At 48.7% G+C, this 18,394-nt stretch overlaps 3 protein-coding genes and 1 long non-coding RNA gene across 15 annotated transcripts in view; 2 read left to right on the top strand and 2 right to left on the bottom strand.

Annotated features, from left to right (window-relative positions):
- Positions 1-431: 431 nt before the first annotated feature.
- Positions 432-5,625, bottom strand: Tomm22 (translocase of outer mitochondrial membrane 22). Of its 2 annotated transcripts, XM_039078838.2 has the most exons (5): positions 5,564-5,625; positions 2,053-2,254; positions 1,770-1,888; positions 1,271-1,388; positions 432-1,094 (listed from the first exon to the last, which is right to left on the bottom strand). In XM_039078838.2, exons 1-5 carry the CDS (start codon positions 5,578-5,580, stop codon positions 1,020-1,022), a joined length of 531 nt encoding a protein of 176 aa, XP_038934766.1. In that variant the 5' UTR covers positions 5,581-5,625; the 3' UTR covers positions 432-1,019. The 2 variants fall into 2 exon arrangements, with proteins under 2 accessions (XP_038934766.1, NP_997679.1); NM_212514.2 differs by lacking the exon at positions 5,564-5,625 and having other exon boundaries at positions 2,053-2,182.
- Positions 5,626-5,656: 31 nt separating this feature from the next.
- On the bottom strand, positions 5,657-12,268 carry Cby1 (chibby 1, beta catenin antagonist). Of its 6 annotated transcripts, none has more exons than XM_039078427.2 (6): positions 12,133-12,268; positions 11,313-11,585; positions 9,989-10,103; positions 7,669-7,774; positions 7,472-7,590; positions 5,657-6,509 (listed from the first exon to the last, which is right to left on the bottom strand). In XM_039078427.2, exons 3-6 carry the CDS (start codon positions 10,064-10,066, stop codon positions 6,429-6,431), a joined length of 384 nt encoding a protein of 127 aa, XP_038934355.1. In that variant the 5' UTR covers positions 10,067-10,103; positions 11,313-11,585; positions 12,133-12,268; the 3' UTR covers positions 5,657-6,428. The 6 variants fall into 6 exon arrangements, with proteins under 6 accessions (XP_038934355.1, XP_006242029.1, XP_063119067.1 ...); XM_006241967.5 differs by having other exon boundaries at positions 11,474-11,585; XM_063262997.1 differs by having other exon boundaries at positions 11,502-11,585.
- On the top strand, positions 6,504-8,472 carry LOC134479938 (uncharacterized). Its single transcript, XR_010053885.1, has 2 exons — positions 6,504-6,728; positions 7,132-8,472. It is a non-coding gene; the product is annotated as an uncharacterized LOC134479938 (long non-coding RNA).
- A 321-nt stretch (positions 12,269-12,589) lies between the features above and the next one.
- Positions 12,590-18,394, top strand: part of Fam227a (family with sequence similarity 227, member A) — a 42,148-nt gene continuing 36,343 nt past the window's right edge. For 5 of the 6 annotated variants that reach the window (XR_005486589.2, XR_010052960.1, XR_005486591.2 and 2 more), the window contains exon 1: positions 12,590-12,729. The gene's annotated coding sequence lies outside the window, so the exon portion shown is untranslated. The remainder of the gene's footprint in view (positions 12,730-18,394) is intronic. The other variant, NM_001130581.3, reaches the window with a different exon arrangement.

The following is an 18,394-nucleotide window of genomic DNA, read 5'->3' as shown; positions in this document are numbered from 1 at the left end:
TCCCACCACTTGGGGAGGCAAGTCTGAGTTCTTGGCCAGCTCTGGCCTACAAATGGGAGTTCCAGAACAGGGCTACACAAAGAAATCCTGTCTTGAAAAAAAAAATAAAAACACACATACAATGACCAAAAAAAAAAAAAAAAAAAAAAAAAAAAAAAAAAAAAAAACCAGAAAGAAAAGAAAGCTTTCTGAGGCTAGCCTGGTCTGCACAATGAGTTCCAGGATGGCTATGGTCACACACAGAAACCCTGCCTCAAAAACAAACAAAAAAACCCAACCACCACCAACAAAGCAAACTCCACTAACTTAGAAGCATGAAATGAGGTTGAAACAGAGGCGCTGGCTTAAGCAAGAGGAAATTTAGCAAGCAGTGTCCCTGGCTTTCTAAACAACCTAGGTGTGAAATATTATCACAAACACAGCAATGACACTTTCGGTTCAAGTTCTTTTAATATTTAAATACAAAAAGTGAGCGCTGACTTCTTTTGTATACACATGAAGGTCTAAGAGCCGAAATGTGCAGAGGAAATGAGTGTCTGCTCTGCCCAGTCTCCCCCTGGCCAAAGCTACAGCCAGCCACCCTTTTCCCTGGCACACACCGGATCCCTGGTGGCTGCTGTACTACAGGTGTAATGGATTTTGTCAGTCCCACACTGTTTAACACGTCCTAGACATTTCCATTAAAAAAAAAGTCCTTATAGTCAGGGGTACTTAACTTCTTTCCCACTATGGGCATGTAAGAACTTCTTAGGAGCAATTTATTAAAGGAGAGTGGGATAACCTTCCAAATGGCTGTACTCCAGCATCGGAGTGAGAACAGGAAGTAAATGAGGGCATTCATTATGAAGGGCACAGGTTTACCTGGGGTCCCTCCACGAGAAACGGAGAAAGTTCCCACTATGTTCAAAGAGATCCATGTGCCAAGGTTAAAAAAAAGAATAAAAAGTTCAAACAATCAGCAGTTCAAACACAAATGAATTTCAAAGTTCTCCCACACGGACAAATACCGAAATAAGAATCTAGATCTTTCCAGGAAGTGGAGGTAGAGCCCCTGGCATTCCTCCTGACAGTCCTGTGTTAGGCCCTAAAAGTATCTGGAAAAGAAAAATAAGATTGTCAGGACACCGTATAGTTCCAGTAGGTCTCTTTTGTCACACATGAGAAGTAGGCAAATTCTACACTGCTGAGTACCTACTCCCACTTGGGGTTAAGCGCCAACCTCCTTGGGACTCTGCCACTGGCCCAAGGCCAAGAAAGAGCATGTGCTTACCTGCCTTTGCTGCAGTTGCTGTTGTTGCTCCATTTGCAACTTTTCTGTCTCAAAGACAACAGGAAGAACCAGGATCATGAAGGAAGTGGTCCCAATCCACAAAGCTGCCCTGGAAAATCTGCAGAGGGAGAGCTTAAGTGGAGGCATGCAAAGACAAAGCAGGCAATCCAGCAAGGACCAAACCTGTGCCAGAACTTCCAGTACCACCCTCAATTTTCTGAAAGCGTACCCTACCCATTCCTTGCACCAGAGTCCTAGCAGAGGCAAGAGGAGCAGTGATTACAGTGCATTCTCCTAAGCCTCGTATATAGTAACCTTAGTCTCACAACGACCCTGCCAGGTAAGAACTTCATTCTGCAGAAGACCAATCACATTAGGTATGACAATGAATCCAAGGTCACTCAAACTCTGGTTTGCGACTTCCGAGGCCCGGTGTCTTTTGACAGCACCAGTCACCCTTCCATAAACAACTCCTGGTGGATCTACTTCGGCTCTTTACCTGTACATCTTCTGAGCCACGAAGAGCGAGAGATCAAAGGTGGCTCCAGCGGCTGACCGGACCCTCTCGGGAAACATCTCCGTCAGACCCCAGAGTCTCTCCGATAGGGTCTCATCTAGCTGTGATAGAGGAGATATGGGTCGTTGGCGAAACGGCAGCAGCCCTGGAGCCGACGAACCCGGGGCCTGGCCCTTCCCGGCCGCGCGAAGAAGACGCCCTACCCGTTTGCGACTTTCACATCCCAACCTCCCGCTCCCGCCCCGCTCCCCACAGGCCTTAGTACCTCGTCGTCGTCGTCTTCTTCCAGGTCCTCCTCAGCTTTCTCTGCCTCGGCTTTCGGGACCAATTCTTCGGGGGACAGAGGCTCCCCAGCGCCGGCTGCAGCGACGGCGGCGGCCATGGCTGTAGGACACCGGAAGCGGAAGAGAGCAGCAGAGATCGGCCCACCTCGGGACAGAGCGTCTTCCGGAAGCGAGCGGGGCTGGCTAGAGAGAAAGTGTTGACAGCTCCTCCAGCTCGCCCCCTTGGTGTCGCCAGCCTCTTAATTTCAACTGACAGTAAAAGGATGTTCAAGGAGAGATGCAGGTATTTCTCAGCTATTCTGTGTAGTTGGGTCTGGGCTGGGCTCCAAAACTGCATATTTTAGAGAGATCTGGTTTTTGTTTTGTTTTGTTTTGTTTTGTTTTGTTTTGTTTTGTTTTGAGAAAGGGTTTCTCTGTGTAGCCCTGGCTCTCCTGGAACACGCTCTGTAGACCTAGAACTCAGAAATCTGCCTGCTGCTCCCTCCTGAGTGCTAGGGTTAAAGTCGTGCACCACAAGTGAGCAATAATTCTCTTATAGATAGGTCTCACTATGTAGCCCATGCTGACCTCCAACTTATGACTGTCTGGGCCTCCCCAGGGATTAAAAGATACTTCATTAGTAGCTCAGACTGACCTCTTCTCTTGCCTCAGCCTCCTAAATGTAGGAATTACAAGCGTGTGCCATTGCACCCAACAACGAATGCGTTAAGTTTATTTTAAAAATTCATTTATTTTATATATAGGATGAGTACAACTGTAGCTGTCTTCAGACACACCAGAAGAGGGTGCCAGACCCCATTACAGATGGTTGTGAGCCCCATGTGGTTGATGGAAATTGAACTCAGGACCTCTGGAAGAGCGATCAGTGCTCTTAACCACTGAGCCATCTCTCCAGCCCTTATTTTAAATGATGTGTATATGTACACGAGTGTGGGTGTGCTTGGAGGCTAGAAGTCTTTGATCCCTGGAGCTGGAGGGAACACAGGCAGTCATGAAGCCACCTGACATGGATGTTGGGAATTGAACTTGTGTGTTTTAGAAGAACAGTAAGTACTCTTTAAATGCTACGCCATCTCTCCAGCCCCAATAGCACATAATTGGAAAAAACTAAATCTTATTTTAAAAAATTACAGTTTTATGTGTGTATGTGCATAGGTACACATAAGCTATGTTGTGCTTATGGAGGTCAGAGGACAACTTGCAGGAATTGATTCTCTCTGTAACAGGGCTCCAAACCTTAGCAGAACTGACTCCATGATGGAAATGCCATTCAGGCTGTAAATCTCAGCACATAGCATCATCAGCCAAAAATTAAAAGAAAGGCCTGGGTCAGCAAAATCCATAGTTCTGGGAAAGTCTCTAAACGTACTCACTTTTCTTTTTGGCTTCTGTAGTTCTGCTTCTGGCTAAATGTTCCTGTTAACCCAAAACGTGAGTGTGTGTGTGTGTGTGTGTGTGTGTGTGTGTGTGTGTGTGTGTGTGTGTGTGTGTGTTTGTACGTGTGCTCGCTTGCTCAAGTGCATTCTCAAGTGCTGAAAATCTCGACCTGAGAAAAGCTTGCTGGACTACACTGGGATCCTGAACACTGGCTAATAAAGATTTTTCTAGGGGGCCGGAAAAACACTGTAGGGCTGGAGTGTTGCCTCAGTTATAAGAAAAGTGTCAAGGGGCCAGCGCGAGTCAGTTTCTAGTTTGACTAAAAAGGCTCTGAGGGAGCATTTTGGTCAGAAGCTGAAGGCGATATCTACCCAAAAGGGAAATTTGTAAGAATGGCGTCTGGGCGTTGGGACATCTGGGACAACTTTAACCCCAGTACTTGGGAGGCAGAAGCAGGTGGATCTCTAGGAGTTGGAGGTTAGCCTGGTCTACACATTGAGCTCCAGGACTAGAGAGAGATCCTGTCTCAAAACAAAAACTGCATGCCTCTCAAAGAAAAAAAAATCTTCTTAAGGGAAATAGGGCTGAGGTGAGGACTGTGGGGGTATCCTTTTGTTTTTGTTGTTAACAACAGTCACCCTTGGTCCCTTCCTAAAACCATAACACCAATCAGTCTGTCCAAAAAAGCCTGGTGAACCCCACCTGTAAGTCCCATGCACACACTGGCCACATCACTCTTCTGTTTCTACCTCATTGTGATGGGAACAACCAGGTCCCTTCCACCTGCTCTTCCTACAGAACAGCCACGGCTATGGCAGCGTTCTGCCATACTTTACTGCACAGCTGCCCCATGACCTACTGGATCCAGCACCCTGCCTAAGGTGCTAGTGTCGGCAGGGGAAGGCACATCATCTGGTCATACAAATGTACTCCAGTGATGCCCAAGACTCTGGCCATAGCTCCTTCTCTTCCAGTCCTCCCCTCACTGGACTGGTTTCTTCAACTGAAAAATATTACTAAAGCTGTCATGAGAATTAAACATAGGTGCACGATTTAATCCCGGTACTCTCAAGGCAGAGGCAGGCACATCTCTGAGAGTTCGAGGTCAGCCTGGATCAACAGGGTTAGTTCCATCCAGGACAGCTGAGGCTACCCAAGAGAATCCCTTGTCTTGAAAAAACAAACAAAAAAAGATACCCAGCGTCAGCAGTTCTCAATAAATGGTTGCAGAAAACAGTGTTCTGGACACAAGCAAACCCCATTATTCCATAATCTGTACCCATCTGATGTATCTGGATTCTTTCTGGTTTCTTCAGTATTAAGCATCCTCTTGGGCTAGCAAGATGACCATGGGATAAGAGCACAATTCACTAAGCCTGACAACCTGAGTTTCTCCTCATGACCTACTTGGGACAACGAAAACTGACTCCTGAAATGTGTCTTCTGGCCTCCACATTTAGTAGTAGGACCATGTAACCTGCCTCATAAAAACATAAACTGTGGGGTTGGGGATTTAGCTCAGCGGTAGAGCGCTTGCCTAGGAATGGCAAGGCCCTGGGTTCGGTCCCCAGCTCCGAAAAAAAGAACCAAAAAAAAAAAAAAACATAAACTGTAATAGAGTTAAAGGGGAGAGAGGTAGATTTCCAGGTTTGGCACTTGAGAGGTTATCAGCTGAGGTTCTCCATCATGCTCTCGTCCATCCCCCTGCAGCGTTCTGCATTTTTTAGGAGGGACTATAAGTTTCAGCCTTGGTGTATGCAGTCCACCTCTGTCACTGTGAGCTGGGACTCAGACCTCCAACGTTTGCACTGTCGTCTACAGCAGTTTCCAAACTGGTCTCTGAATGGCATGTTGTCACCCGGGGTATGATTAAGCGTGTCGACAGGGCTCAGCTGTGGAGACATGCAGTGTGTCCTCTGACCTCCACATGGGGCAGTGGGCTGAGGGGCTGCATGCAAGGGACTGAGCCCACTGCCAGGCTCAATGCCAAACCAGGAGGTAACCACGGTAGTGGTCCCCAGGTTAATGTTCTAGCTCCATGCCTCAGTCCGTGTTCCCTGCTGAACTCTGATGATTGGACTGCTTTCTGGCTAGAGGAGGCAGGTTCACACTAACCTGGGCACCGATTCCATGCCTTTCACCTCCCGATAGGTCTGGACCAGCTAGTGGGCGCCAGTGCCACCTCGAGAACACAGGAAAGCAGAGGAATTTGAATACGAAGTCATTATTTCTCTTCCAGGGTGGTTCCCCCTTCAGGGTGCCGTTTTCCCAATTCTAAAAATCCTGTCTTTTGGTGGAGCCACACAAACTTAGAACCCAGGCTCTGATTACTTCCGGAGGAAACTACACTTTTTTTAGTTGTTGTTGATCTATTTTTGCTACACAGCGTTTATTGAACACCGTTTAATAAAAATAGAGTAAATTACAATGTGCTGTGGAAGGTTGGAGCTTGCTGCTGGGAAGCTGATGCCAGAAGAGGCCGTGAACTTGGGGATATGGGCTCTTTAAAGGCAGAGAGATTATGGCTGGGGGTTTGGGGGCTGGGGTGCAGACAACCCAGAGCCACTTCCTGTACACCCTCACATGAGGTGCTCTCTGGAAGGAGCGCCAAACCCTGGGCACCAGGGTCAAGAGGTAAGCAGCCAGCTGTCTGAACACGGTGATTCTGAGACATGGATAGTTAGATATGGTCACCTACTGACAAGCCACCAAAGGCTCCTATTCTAGACCTCCCTGGGGTATGCTTTAGATTGACGCCCTGGGTGTATCTGGGATGCCTCCTTGGCTATGGCCCTGGCCCTGGCCCGTTGGGTTCTTCCATCCCATGTCTCCTCCCTATCCCCTGTCCAAGGGAGCCAGGGCCTGTTAGTGCTCTCTCCCAGGGCAAGTCTACTGATCTGACTAAAAATCAAAGGGCTCTGCCACATCCTCCTCTCCTGGCCAGTGGCTCTTTCTAATCTAGCGAATGTTCCCAGGTTCTTCACTTCCTCCTGCGGTTGGTAATCTTCAGTTCATCCAGTTCCTTGTCCTTTAAGTGGGACTCAGCAGTGGTTTCTGAAAGCTGGAAGGAAGAGCATCAGACTGTTACAGAGAAAGTACATCCAGGCCACGCTGCAGACATGCCCTGCTACTGTGCACCAAGAAAAGCTGCCGCTCCTCACCCAGCTGCCTCTTCAACAGGAAAGCCTCGGTAGCCAGAGTTCCTCCTCCTCACACCTCTAGCATATCTACACAACTGCACAGCACACCATGTGTGAAGGACAGAAATGACAGACACTGGGTACGCTGCAGTTCAGAGACTATAAATCACTTGGCACTGTATAGCTCGTACAATGGCACTTAGCGAACAGTGCCATAAAAAAGGGATGGATGCTCTAAAATTAATGTTCCTTTCTCATTAGCATCTTGGACTAGGCTTTATAGAAGGGGGCAGACACTGAACATGAAGACAGAGGGCGGGTGGACTCTGCTCCCAGAGCATGTTTACGGCTAGTATTAGTTCCAAGAGCAAGATGCTACTCTGATGCCAGTTATCTTCTGGAGTGATGAAGTCGCAGACTAGTTAGCCAGTGGAGCAAAGAAGCTTCCCATCCGCTCCCTCACGTCTGTCATCCCCTGCACACACACCGCCAGGCCCAGCACACACAAGAGACTGACATTAATTTGGTTTGTCCCCTGCACAGGTCTGCACAGGCGGGAAGCCTCCAAACCGGAGCAGACACCCCCACCACCTGGGAGGCCTTCATCTAGTCTCCACTCCTGCCACTATCGGGGGTGTGGTCAGAGAAACTCTCTCCGCTGTCTAGACCTCTTCTCCTGTGTGGATATCAGACACTGCCTGGACTAAAGGATCCCCTTACCACAGGCCCAGGGACTGTGGGTACTGCACTACATCCCTGCCCAGGCTTTGGTGGCAAGGTTGGCTTTTGTATTTGTGTGGATACCCAGTGGCAGGAGCTGGCAGGTAGGCCCTGGGGAAATCAGTTGGGGGAAGCCGGGCGTCACTTCCGACCCCGTTCTCACCATGTCCAGCAGGATGTCCACCTTCAGCCGCAGGAGATTGTTCTCTTCTTCCAACTGCTGGTTTCGTTTGCGCAGGCGCTGAGTTTCCCTCCGGTCCACACCCCCACTAATCACTGAGTCTAGAGGACACAAGACAGGAGTGAAAGGGCTCTCCTCCTGCCACCCTGACGGACAAAACATCAGGAAGGGCCACTCACCTGCCACCCACTGGCCATTTTCAAACTTCAGGCTTTGCCCCGCCAGGTTCATGGTAGGAGTTCCATAGTCAAGACCCAGCTCCAGTTCTCGCGTTGACCGATCTAACTGTGGTAAGACACCATGGTGGCACAGGAAGCCGTGGAACAAGAGAGGACATCACAACGAGAAATGTTGGTTCTGGGAATTAGACTTAGGTCCTCACATCTCTCCACAGAGTCAATTCCTCACTGCCCGGGAACTCCTTTTTTAAAAATGCTACAAATTCTGAGGGAGACTTGTGGTGCCCAGGCAGGCCTTGACTGTGTAATACCGTCTCAGCCTCCCATGTAGCTGGAACTGTAGGCCTGCACACCACGCCAGGTGCTTCTCTTTTCCTTACTCAGCACCCAAGAGTCTGGTTGATATACAGAGTTATCAATTAGCTGCTGTGAAATCGATGAATAGGGAAGATGGCTCTGGGCAGGCAGAGCAACATAAAGGAGGCTCTTGTAAGGTTGGGTGGTTGAAGCAAAAGGCGCACAGAGGATAAGGCCATAAGGTACTTTATGTGTCTTTCTCAACCTGAGCCACTGTCCTGTACAACAGGATGCTATTAAGGCCCCCGGAAGATAGAGTAATGGCTCAGAGGTTAAGAGCACTGGCAGCTTCCAGAGGTCCTGAGTTCATATCCAGCAACCACATGGTGGCTCAAAACCATCTGTAATGGAATCTGGTGCCCTCTTCTGGCCTGCAGACATACAGGTAGGCAAACCACTGTATATATATATTTAATAAATAAATAAATAAATAAATAAATCTTAAAAGGACTCTGTACACCATGTTTTGTGTTTCCCTATCCCAGCACTTGCCTGTGATATCCTGCAAAACTGCAGGGAGGGTGAGCTTTGAGTCACGCTCAGACAGTAGTTTTATTAGCAAGTCTTTAGGACAAGTGTCCCATTGAGAGCACCAGGTGCATCTGTGTCACCAGTGTCAGGAAGGAGGTTGGCAGCCCAGTGCATGGAAAACTAGGATCCCAGACTGTTTAGCCCTGGCCTTAGTAGGGCTGCCACCATGATGTTAACTGGGGACTAGGGGCAATGGACTCAGAGTCTTCGGAGCTGGGCAATCCTTGCTTCCTAACTCAGACAGACTTGTAAAGAACTGGCTAGTCTGTGCAAATGTCACGTGGGAAAGGGACAAGGGAACTAGGGTCTGTCATCTCTTGGTATGAAAGATCCAGCAATAGCACCCAGATTTAAGGGCAGGAATGTGGTGGGGTTGAGATCCCAGTTTGTGGTCACAGATGCTGATAGGGTTGTGTGTGTGGACCTGTGTGGATCTGCACCGGGGATGGCAGGGGCGTCTCAGAGCTAGGGATGGCTTTATTATGTATTTTCTAAGTGTGGGCCATGTGTTCAGGTGGGCTCCATGTTGCATTTGGAAAGTTAACTTTGTTCCAGTGCTATCATAGCCCCAAATGGTTTTGGAACCCTTCCTTTGGAACTGTTATCCTTTCAAATGTCACTAACAATGGCAAGTCAATATTTTCTGTGACTCTCCAAAATAAACTTGATTTGGGCCGTGGGCAGATTGTGGGGTGCACACCATTAATCCCAACACTTCCGGGGCAGAAGCAGGCAGATCTCTGTGCGTTTGAAGCCATCTTGTTCTACATAGAGAGCTCCAGGACAGCCAGGACTACACAGCGACTCTGTTCTCAAAGCAACAGCAGATTTATTTTTATTTTATGTGTATGAGTGCTTTGCCATCCCGTATGTCTGTGAACTTTGTAAATGCAATACCAGAAGAGGCCAGAAGAGGGTGGTGGATCCCCTGGAACAATAGCTACAGAGGGTTGTGAGCCATCATTGGGAACTGGGAACCCAGCCCAGATTCTCTGCAAGAGCAAACAAGGACCCTTAATGGCTAAGCCATCTCTCAAGGCCCTGAACTGATTATTTTATTTTATTTTATTTATTTTTGGAGACAGAGTCTCTCTTTGTACCCTGGATGCCTCGGAACTTGAGTAGACCAGGCTAGCCTCTTGATCGCTGAGAGTAAAGGTGTGCCACGATACGCAGCTTGAATTTGATCTTTAAACATGACTGGAGTTAATTATTTGAACAAGTTCTGGAACTAAAATGTAAGTCAGATTGGACAATATCACATGGGACCATTTCACAATGAGGCTGGCTGTCATAGCTCTTGAATAAACACCGACAGTAGTTCCCATGCAGGAATTCAAACTTGACTAATAATATAAACTCCGAGGATGCCCTCCCGCAGTGTTGCCTCTCTACCGAGAGACCACTCATGCCACCCCAAGTCTCCACTCACAGAGTGCAGGTTAGAGAGAGAGGCCGACTTCCGAGGAGGAGTCTTCTTCGGGCTGAATATGCTCCCAAAGAGAGGCATCCCTGACTCAATGAGGAGACACTGGCACTTCTTTCTCCTAAAGTCAGAAAAAAAAAAAGGGACCTCACTTCATTGTTCTCTTACCATGAGAACATCTTACCCCTTGAGGATTACCAATCCTGGCAATACCTTCTGGGAACAGTCATCCCTTTAGACAGAACAGTAAAAGAAGACTTGAAGTCGGGGCTGGGGATTTGGCTCAGTGGTAGAACGCTTGCCTAGCAAGCACAAGGCCCTGGGTTTGGTCCCCAGCTCCGGAAAAAAAAAAAAAAGAAGACTTGAAGTCCTAACAGGTAGGAGCACCCATGTGCTGGGTGCTTCCTGTGTACCAGGAAGTGTGTGCTAAGGTCTTTGCATAATCTCATTTAACTCAACTACTCCTCGACGCGCCCCTCCTATTCACCCCATTTGATTGGTGACATTTGGACAGCCAAGGTCTTCAGTGGGAACAGGCATTGGAACCAAAGTTCGAGTGGCTTCACAGTGATGCTAACCTCAGGCAACTCTGTCACCCGTTGGCATCGTGTGGCGCACGGGAGGATATTTCTACTATTCCTGTCAGACAGTAAGAGCAGCACCAGGAACGCTAACTTCTGCATAGACGTCATTCTAAAGCCATGAAGCGATACTCGGATTTCACTCCCGGATCGAGAGTGGTACTTATAACTCAGTCCGTGTGTCAAGTCACCTGACTTGGTGAGGTCTTAAGGAGAGAGCCAGCCCAGGATGGCGCTGACAATGACACTCAGCACACTAGTTTTAATCACAGCACAAAACCCCCCTCATAAAATCCGTAACATCACGTAGGCTCGGGAAAGAGGCCAGCTTTTAAGTAAAACAAGTAAAGAGAAGTCATAAAACCACAAGGCTTCATGGCAGGTTTTGTTTTTTCAACGTGTGTGCTTCTGTGCTGTATGCGTGCATATGTGCGGGGGTATGCGTGTGCTTTATGAATACGTATGTGTGTAAGATGCAGGGTCTGGACGGGGACATCGGGTGTCCTCTTGGATTCCCTTTGGACGGGGTATCTCACTGAACCTGGAGCTACACTGGTGACCAGCAAGTACCAGCAGACCTGTCTCTGCCGCCAGCAGTCCTAGAATTGCACGTGTCAGAGTCCTTAGCAAGCTTTTGACCGAGACGTTGGGGGACTTGAATCCAGGTCCTCATGCTTGAGCAGTAAGTACCCACATTCACTGAGCCTTTCCCCCAGGCCCCCTCACAGACTCTTTAAACACACACACACCCTTCAAGGCACAGGACATATTAGTGCCCAGAAAGATGCTCCCATATCAGCAGCTGCAAGACCTCTGGATGGCTGGATAGGCGATTCTGCTGAGATCCTAGGATTCTTTAGTGAAGCTCTCTCATAGAGGACCCAGGGCCAAGAAAGTTAAGGGCTTGTACCTGGTTTCCAACCAACACTGTTGCTCACCCTCCGAGCGTCGTGCCTTGTGTCTGCGGATTCCTGGAACTAGAATTACTGGCGTTTGTGAGTTGGGGATCGAATTCGGATTCTCTGCAACAACAACCGGTTCTCTGTGTCTCAGAGCCATCCCTCCATCCCTTGAGTCCCTTATAATCACAAAGAACAGCACCAAGCTCGCAGGTTAAGAGTGCTTTCATGTTTACAAATTACTGGGACATCAGATGCTCAGCACGACCCTGGGAAGTAGATCGACTTGTCTCCCTTTTCAGGAAACTGCACTTATTGTGCGAAGCTTTAGTTTGCATCGGGCTATAAAACACATTATCTTCCTTCTGACAAAAAAAATTAAAGGAAGCATCTTTGGTTTTCACTGGATTCTCAAAGGGAACGTGTCTCGAAAAAGTTAAGAGCCAGCCAGTCTCGCGTCTGCAGGCTCACGGGCCACAGCACCTAAGAGTTCAGTACCGGTTAGAAGACCTTCAAAGGATGGGTCAAAACACCATCTCCGAGTCACCGTCGCAAGATGCACCAGGGGAGCACGCCACCACCGGGCCTGCCCGCTATCCTCTCCAGGGGTACCCAGGCATCCCACCCACCACGACTGATACGGGTATCCGCACGCTGCTCCCAGATGTACCTGTGTGCAAAGCCAGAGTCCAGAGCTAGCCCTCAGGGTTCTGCAAGGATCCGCCCAGGCCGCGTCAACTGCCGCGACCGCGATTGGCTGGCACCCGGCTCCCCATCGTGCGCACGCGCGGCTTCTCTGGTTTCTACCACTGAGGACAGAGGGAAAACCACCTCCGAGACGAGCCTCCGAGAAGCAGCGAGGTCCCCTGAGTCTCCCTCGGGTTCATGAATAGAGGAAAGCCTCGAGCACGTCTTCTGGAGATACACACAAAGCCTTGTGGCATAGGCCGGGAGAGGCGTGCCCCCTAAACGTGTTGGTCTGGTCCCCGGGTCGCCGCTGTCGCCATAGTAACCGTGTACACTGGCAACAAGGCAGGCTGAGAGCTGCTTTGTTGTGTTAAAGGAGTACGTGGTAACCCTGGCTGGACTCATAGTAGCAAAATGGCCCGACCTGCGACTCCCCCGCCCCGGCCACAAAGCAAACCGCGCCCCTTCCCGGCGGTTTGGGGTCGCGGATGCCGGCGGCCATCCGGAGCTTGGTCGGGTCGCCCGAGGGGCGGGTGGCGGAACTCGCCCTGAGGCTTTGGGATTCTGCCGAAGCTTTCAGGTAAGACAAGCACGACGACTCCCTGCCAATAGCAAACTGGCTCCTGCCAGGCCTGCCTCCTCCACACTCCCACAAGCAAGGGAAACTGAGGTTCAGGGAAGGTCGCCTAGTGAACAAGGGGCAGAGAAACTGGAGAGTCAGTTCTAAGGGCCGGTATTGTAGCTCAGTTCGGTAAATGAAGAAATGGGCCATTCAGAAGGCGTTTCCTATCTGCCTAGTGGGTGCACGAGGTCATCCCAGCCATAAATGACAGGGATGAGCGTTCTATGCCTCCAAACAGTTTTCCTCCACCTTCGTCACACAGCATTCGAAGAGAGAATTCCACATCAAAACCCACCATATCTGGTGTAGCAATCACTACAGAAACACAAAGCAGAGCACGTTTGTAAATTGCGATCATTCTAGCAGTTTTTGGATGTTGAATGCAGAGCCTTGTGCACGCTGATTCCGGTGATATCCTTGAAGCACCTTTCATATTTTGAGATAAGGTCTCACTGGATACTCCTATCTCATCCTCCTGCCTCAGCCTCTCAGTGCTGGAATTACAGACACACACCCAGCCTGGCTTCAGACCCCTACTCTTTTGTTTTGCTTCATTTGTTTGAGATTTGAGACTGGGGCTCACCATGTAGTTCTGGCTGGTCTCCAACTTAAAAAGACCCTCCTGCCTCTGTCTCCAGAGAGCTCAGATTAAAGGCTAGGGCTACCATACCCAGCCCTGTGCTTTTAAAGGTCAATTCAAAACAGATAAAATTAACTTGAGTATTATTGCATTTAACTGGGTTTGTCCAAAACATGATTAAACAAATATCTTAAATTTTACCACATGTTTGTTTTTAATTTTAAAAGAAATTTTACCTTCTTCAGTCACGCTAGCCAAACTTAAGGACTTTGTTTCCCTGTGTGACTAGTGGCAATGGGCCTGGGCAGCGTCCAAGGAGCGCCTTTCCAACCTTGTTGTCCTCTGTCTGGGTGGCGTTTCTTCTCCCCTTCAACCAGTTAACTCCTTCTCTTCCTTCTCACCTTGATCTCTGTAACTAGGTCAAAACAAACTGTTGCAGCAGTCCAGAGGCAGCAGCAGGAGGATCTCTGTAAGTTGTAGGCCAGCCTGGTCTACATAGCAAGTGCCAGGCCAGCCAGGGCTACGTGGTGAGACGCTGCCTCAAAACAAGAAACAAAGCCACATTGCCATCTCATAATCCTGTTCTTCTTTGGGAGCAGTAGGGAGTTATAATTCATCATCACATGCATAATTTTTATGACCTATGTTTTATAATTATGTACTTTAATTTTACAAGTCTACCCCATTAGCCCCACTAGGGCCATGCATCCTGTCTGGCCCAGTTTACCATTCTATGCCCAGTTGGAGCACACTTTCTGGTCTGTGGAAGGTCCTCAGTAAATAGTCATCAAGTGGCTGAAAGTTGACGGTGAACAGAGGTCCAGTACCGCAGTCTGCATTTCGAGAGCTATCCAATGCTAACTCTGAGTTGGGATAGTCAACCACCCCCCTAAATAATGCCCCGAGGGGAAAGGTTCCTCAGCTCCCACTCACCCACCCCAGCACCTGGCCCTATGCTTGCCATAGCTCGGCTTTCAATGGAGCTCGCTTTCCCTCCTCTGCAGGCAACGGCAGAAAACTTACTGGGCTCCAGAGCACACAAATCCTTAAATGGTATGAAGGAGAATTCAGCCTGGAGCAGTGTGTGTATTGTAAACATTCCTCTTTAGAAGCTACTCAGTTCTCACATTAGGTGTGAGTAATAGCATTAGGCTAAAGCTAGAAACTTCCTGACAGAGTCATCGGAGCCTAGCTTCCCAGAGAACATAGTGTAATTTTCCAGCCATCCTGGGGAGTAGGTAGGAGGACAATGAGAAGCCCTGAGGTGCACCTGCCTCTGCTCACCCCCGCTTGGCCTGAGAGCCTAACCACTAGGAGCAGAGAGCCGGAAACGGTTGGAGCAGTGCAGGGGTCGGGGATGGGGCAGATGGGAGGGATCTTTGCTGCCATCAAGGCCAGCAGAGTAATGATCAGACTCGGTTCAAACTTCGAGTCTGACCCTGAATTTATTTTAGGCATCTTTAAGAGAAAAAAAAAAAAGGGAAAGAAAGAAGAAAGATTCCGGGTGATAAATTTCAATCCCATGAGCACAACAAAGCTCAAAGCGATGTACAAAGTGAAGTACAGGCGAGCCCTTCCACAAGAATGGAAGGTTTTATGGATAACGAGAAAACAGGCTGAGGATAAGGAAGTGTGGTAAGGGTGTGGAGGAGGATAGCGCTATAAACCTCTGAACAGGCAAGGTCAAGAAAGGGACTGGGGGATCCGTACGGCCCGGTCACACAGTTAGCACCAGGCCAATGAACTATGCCAGTGCCTTCTGGTGAGAAAATAGATTGTATACGATTCGAAGAGACAACCTCTGTGTTTACCCTCCTGGCTTTCCCAGAGCTTAGCTGTGAGCACAAGGACCGGGTGCTCCTACAGAGCAGTGTGTGATAGACATCTTCTTCCAAGGACAAACAAGTACTGAGTGGTTACTCTAACCCTAGTGAGCTCTCCCTCCCCCCAGTAATTGTCCCAATGGAGAAAGACATAGAAGTAAGTCAGTCCAGTTCAGGTTTTCTTTCTCGAGACAGGATTTGGCTAGGTAGCCCAAGCCTGCCGACTTTATATATCAAGTGTTGTAACAGTTGAAAGTAGACATGTAAAAGAATCATGGTTCTGGGGGTTGGGGATTTAGCTCAGTGGTAGAGCGCAAGGCCCTGGGTTCGGTCCTCAGCTCCGGGAAAAAAAAAAAAAGAATCATGGTTCTGGGGGCCTGGAATAATGATCTTCTAGAAGGTCTTTCAAAAGATGATGTATTACACAAGGGCCAAGTCCATGGAAGGACCCTCATGTGCAGAGGCATAGGGCATAAGGGCCAGCTAGACGGTTCAGCAGGGACAGATGCTCACCACACAAGCCTGGCAACCTGGCCTCTATCGCTGGGCCAGGCAGCAGGAGGAAGCTGACTCCCTGAGGTTGTCGTCTTCTGATCTCCACGTGTGCGCCAGGGTCTTGTGCTCTTCCCCATTAATAAAAATATTTTTTAAAGAGTATATCATGACAGGAAACTGGGACAAGTCCGTGGGCCAGGCCTCTGGGATGCCTGGCCGGGGAGAAGAGAGTGGAGAGGAAGACTGAATTGGGGGAGTGGGGTGCAGGAAGGACTATGTTAAGGAGACCTGGGTTAGTGTCTCCATGAAGCTCCGTCTTTGCTCTTGTCATTATTAAAGATCTGCCTGGGGACAAGACCTAAGGCTCTGGCCTTCGTTATTGCCGGGTCATCGGCATTGGACTCTGGATATGGAGGGAGATAGGGTAGAACCTAGCTGGACCCAGGAGACAGGCAGAGTGTCCCAAAGCTAGAAAGGAGGAAGAGTGGTGATGGGGCCATTTTTCTGAGGAAACAGAAAACCCTAGAAGGCTTGTGTTGAGGAGATGGACTGTTGTCCTGCGATTATACCTCCTGAGAGCTAGAAAGGGTGTGGCTTACATGTGACAGGGCAAGACAGTGCAAAGGTCCCTCCATCTTGTATTCTTGCTGAGCCATTTCACATTCAACTAGAATCTGCTCTTCTTGCTGGAGAATCCATGAAAAATTGCCCAGCTCTAGTCTAGGAACCAGAGGTGGTGATGTCCTAGCACCTATAGATGCTATAGCTTCTGTAAGCTTCTGGTGAGTTACTGCTGCTTCTGTGAAGCCTCCGGCAGCTGTGAGCCAGATGCCAGGACTTTGTGTCTGCCTTTAAAAACTCGGGGCCACAGCTAAGTCCCTGAACACCGGGGTGTGGCTAACCAACCGGAATAAAGAGATTCAACTGGCTACAAACAGTATCCCAGCGGTCCTCTCTCCTGGGCTATTCATGACCTCCTCCACATCATCTCTTACAACAGAGGCCCGGAAACGCAATGAGGTTTGTTTTACCTTCTAGTCCGGATGCTGGCTTGTGGAGTAGTCGGCAGACCTGGGCTTTTCAGTGCTGTGGCCTCTTTACCCTAAAAACTAAGACAGGGCTGTCAGATGGCTCTGCAGATAATGCCTGCTGCCAAGGGGGCTGCAGAGATGGCTCAGTGGTTAAGAGCACTGACTGCTCTTCCAGAGGCCCTGAGTTCAAATCCCAGCAACCACATGGTGGCTCACAACCATCTGTGATGAAATCTGATGCCTTCTTGTGTGTCTGAAGACAGCGACAATGTACTCACATACATAAAATAAATCTTTAAAAAAAAAAGATTGATGAACCGAGTTTGATCTCTGGAACCCACTCAGTGGAAAGAGAAGACTTGTCTTTCACACATTGTCTTATGACCACACACACCTACCATGTGCATGAGTCCTCAAAAATTTGAAAATGTTAAAAAAAAAACCTACAATTTTCTATCATGAGTGTGGGGAGAGCCAGGCATTCTGAAATTAAACGAATTAGTACAGGACTGGAAAGATGGCTCAGTGGTTAAGGGCATTGATTGTTCTTCCAGTGAACCCAAGTTCAAATCCCAACACCTGCATGGCAGCTCATAACTGTAACTCCAAGATCTGACACCCTCATACAGTCATACATGCAGGCAAAACACCAGTGCACATTAAAAACAAGGTTAAGAAAGAAGTACAGAGCTGAGGATAGAGCTCAGTGTACGGAGCTTGTCCACCATGCCTGAAGCCATAGGTTAATACCTACCACGGAGGTGGGGTGGCTACTGTGCAAACACGAGGACCTGCGTTTGCATCCCCAAACCCATATAAATAAAACTAGTCCTGGTGGTGTGCACCTGTGTCAGAACATGGTCCGGGAACGGAGCTGTGTGAGGAGAATTCTGAGTGCTTGTGAGAATACTCCAAGAACAGGAGAATGTTTTTGGTTGCATTAGACTTTAGTCTGCCTCATTTATCCGCTCCCTTCTCCCAGGTCCCACTATCTCTAGAGTGGTGACACTCCTGTAACCCCAGTCAGAGGAGGCTCTGGCAAGGACATGGGGTTTGTAGGTCAGCCAGTCTAGCTGGTGAGCTTCAGGGATACTGAGAAACCCTGTCTCACAAAACAAGGTGGAGAGTGAGTGAAGAAAGACATCCTGACGTCATCCTCTGGTCTTCACACTAGCCTGCCTGGGCACACGCGCGCGCGCACACACACACACACACACACACACACACACACACACACACACACACACTACATGTGCTTTGAAATCCTGTTAAGAATGAACTTCTCAGGGCTGGAGAGATGGCTCAGTGGTTAAGAGCACTGACTGCTCTTCCAGAGGTCCTGAGTTCAATTCCCAACAACCACACGGTGGCTCACAACCATCTGTAATGAGATCTGATGCCCTCTTCTGGAGTGTCTGAAGACAGCTATAGTACAGTATACTTATATTAAGTAAATAAATAAATCTTTTTAAAAAAGAATGAGCTTCCCAGGGCTGGAGAGATGGCTCAGTGGTTAAGAGCACTAACTGTTCTTCCAGAGGTCCTGAGTTCAAATCTCAGTAACCACACAGTGGCTCACAACCATCTGTAATGGGATCTGATCCATCTTCTGGTGTGTCTGAAGACAGCGACAGTGTACTCACATATATAAAATAAATGTATCTTTAATTGAAAAAACAAAATATACCTTATAT

This window comes from Rattus norvegicus, chromosome 7 (genome assembly GCF_036323735.1).
Source record: "Rattus norvegicus strain BN/NHsdMcwi chromosome 7, GRCr8, whole genome shotgun sequence".
NCBI lineage: Eukaryota > Metazoa > Chordata > Mammalia > Rodentia > Muridae > Rattus > Rattus norvegicus.
This window is presented reverse-complemented; position numbering and strand designations above follow the sequence as displayed.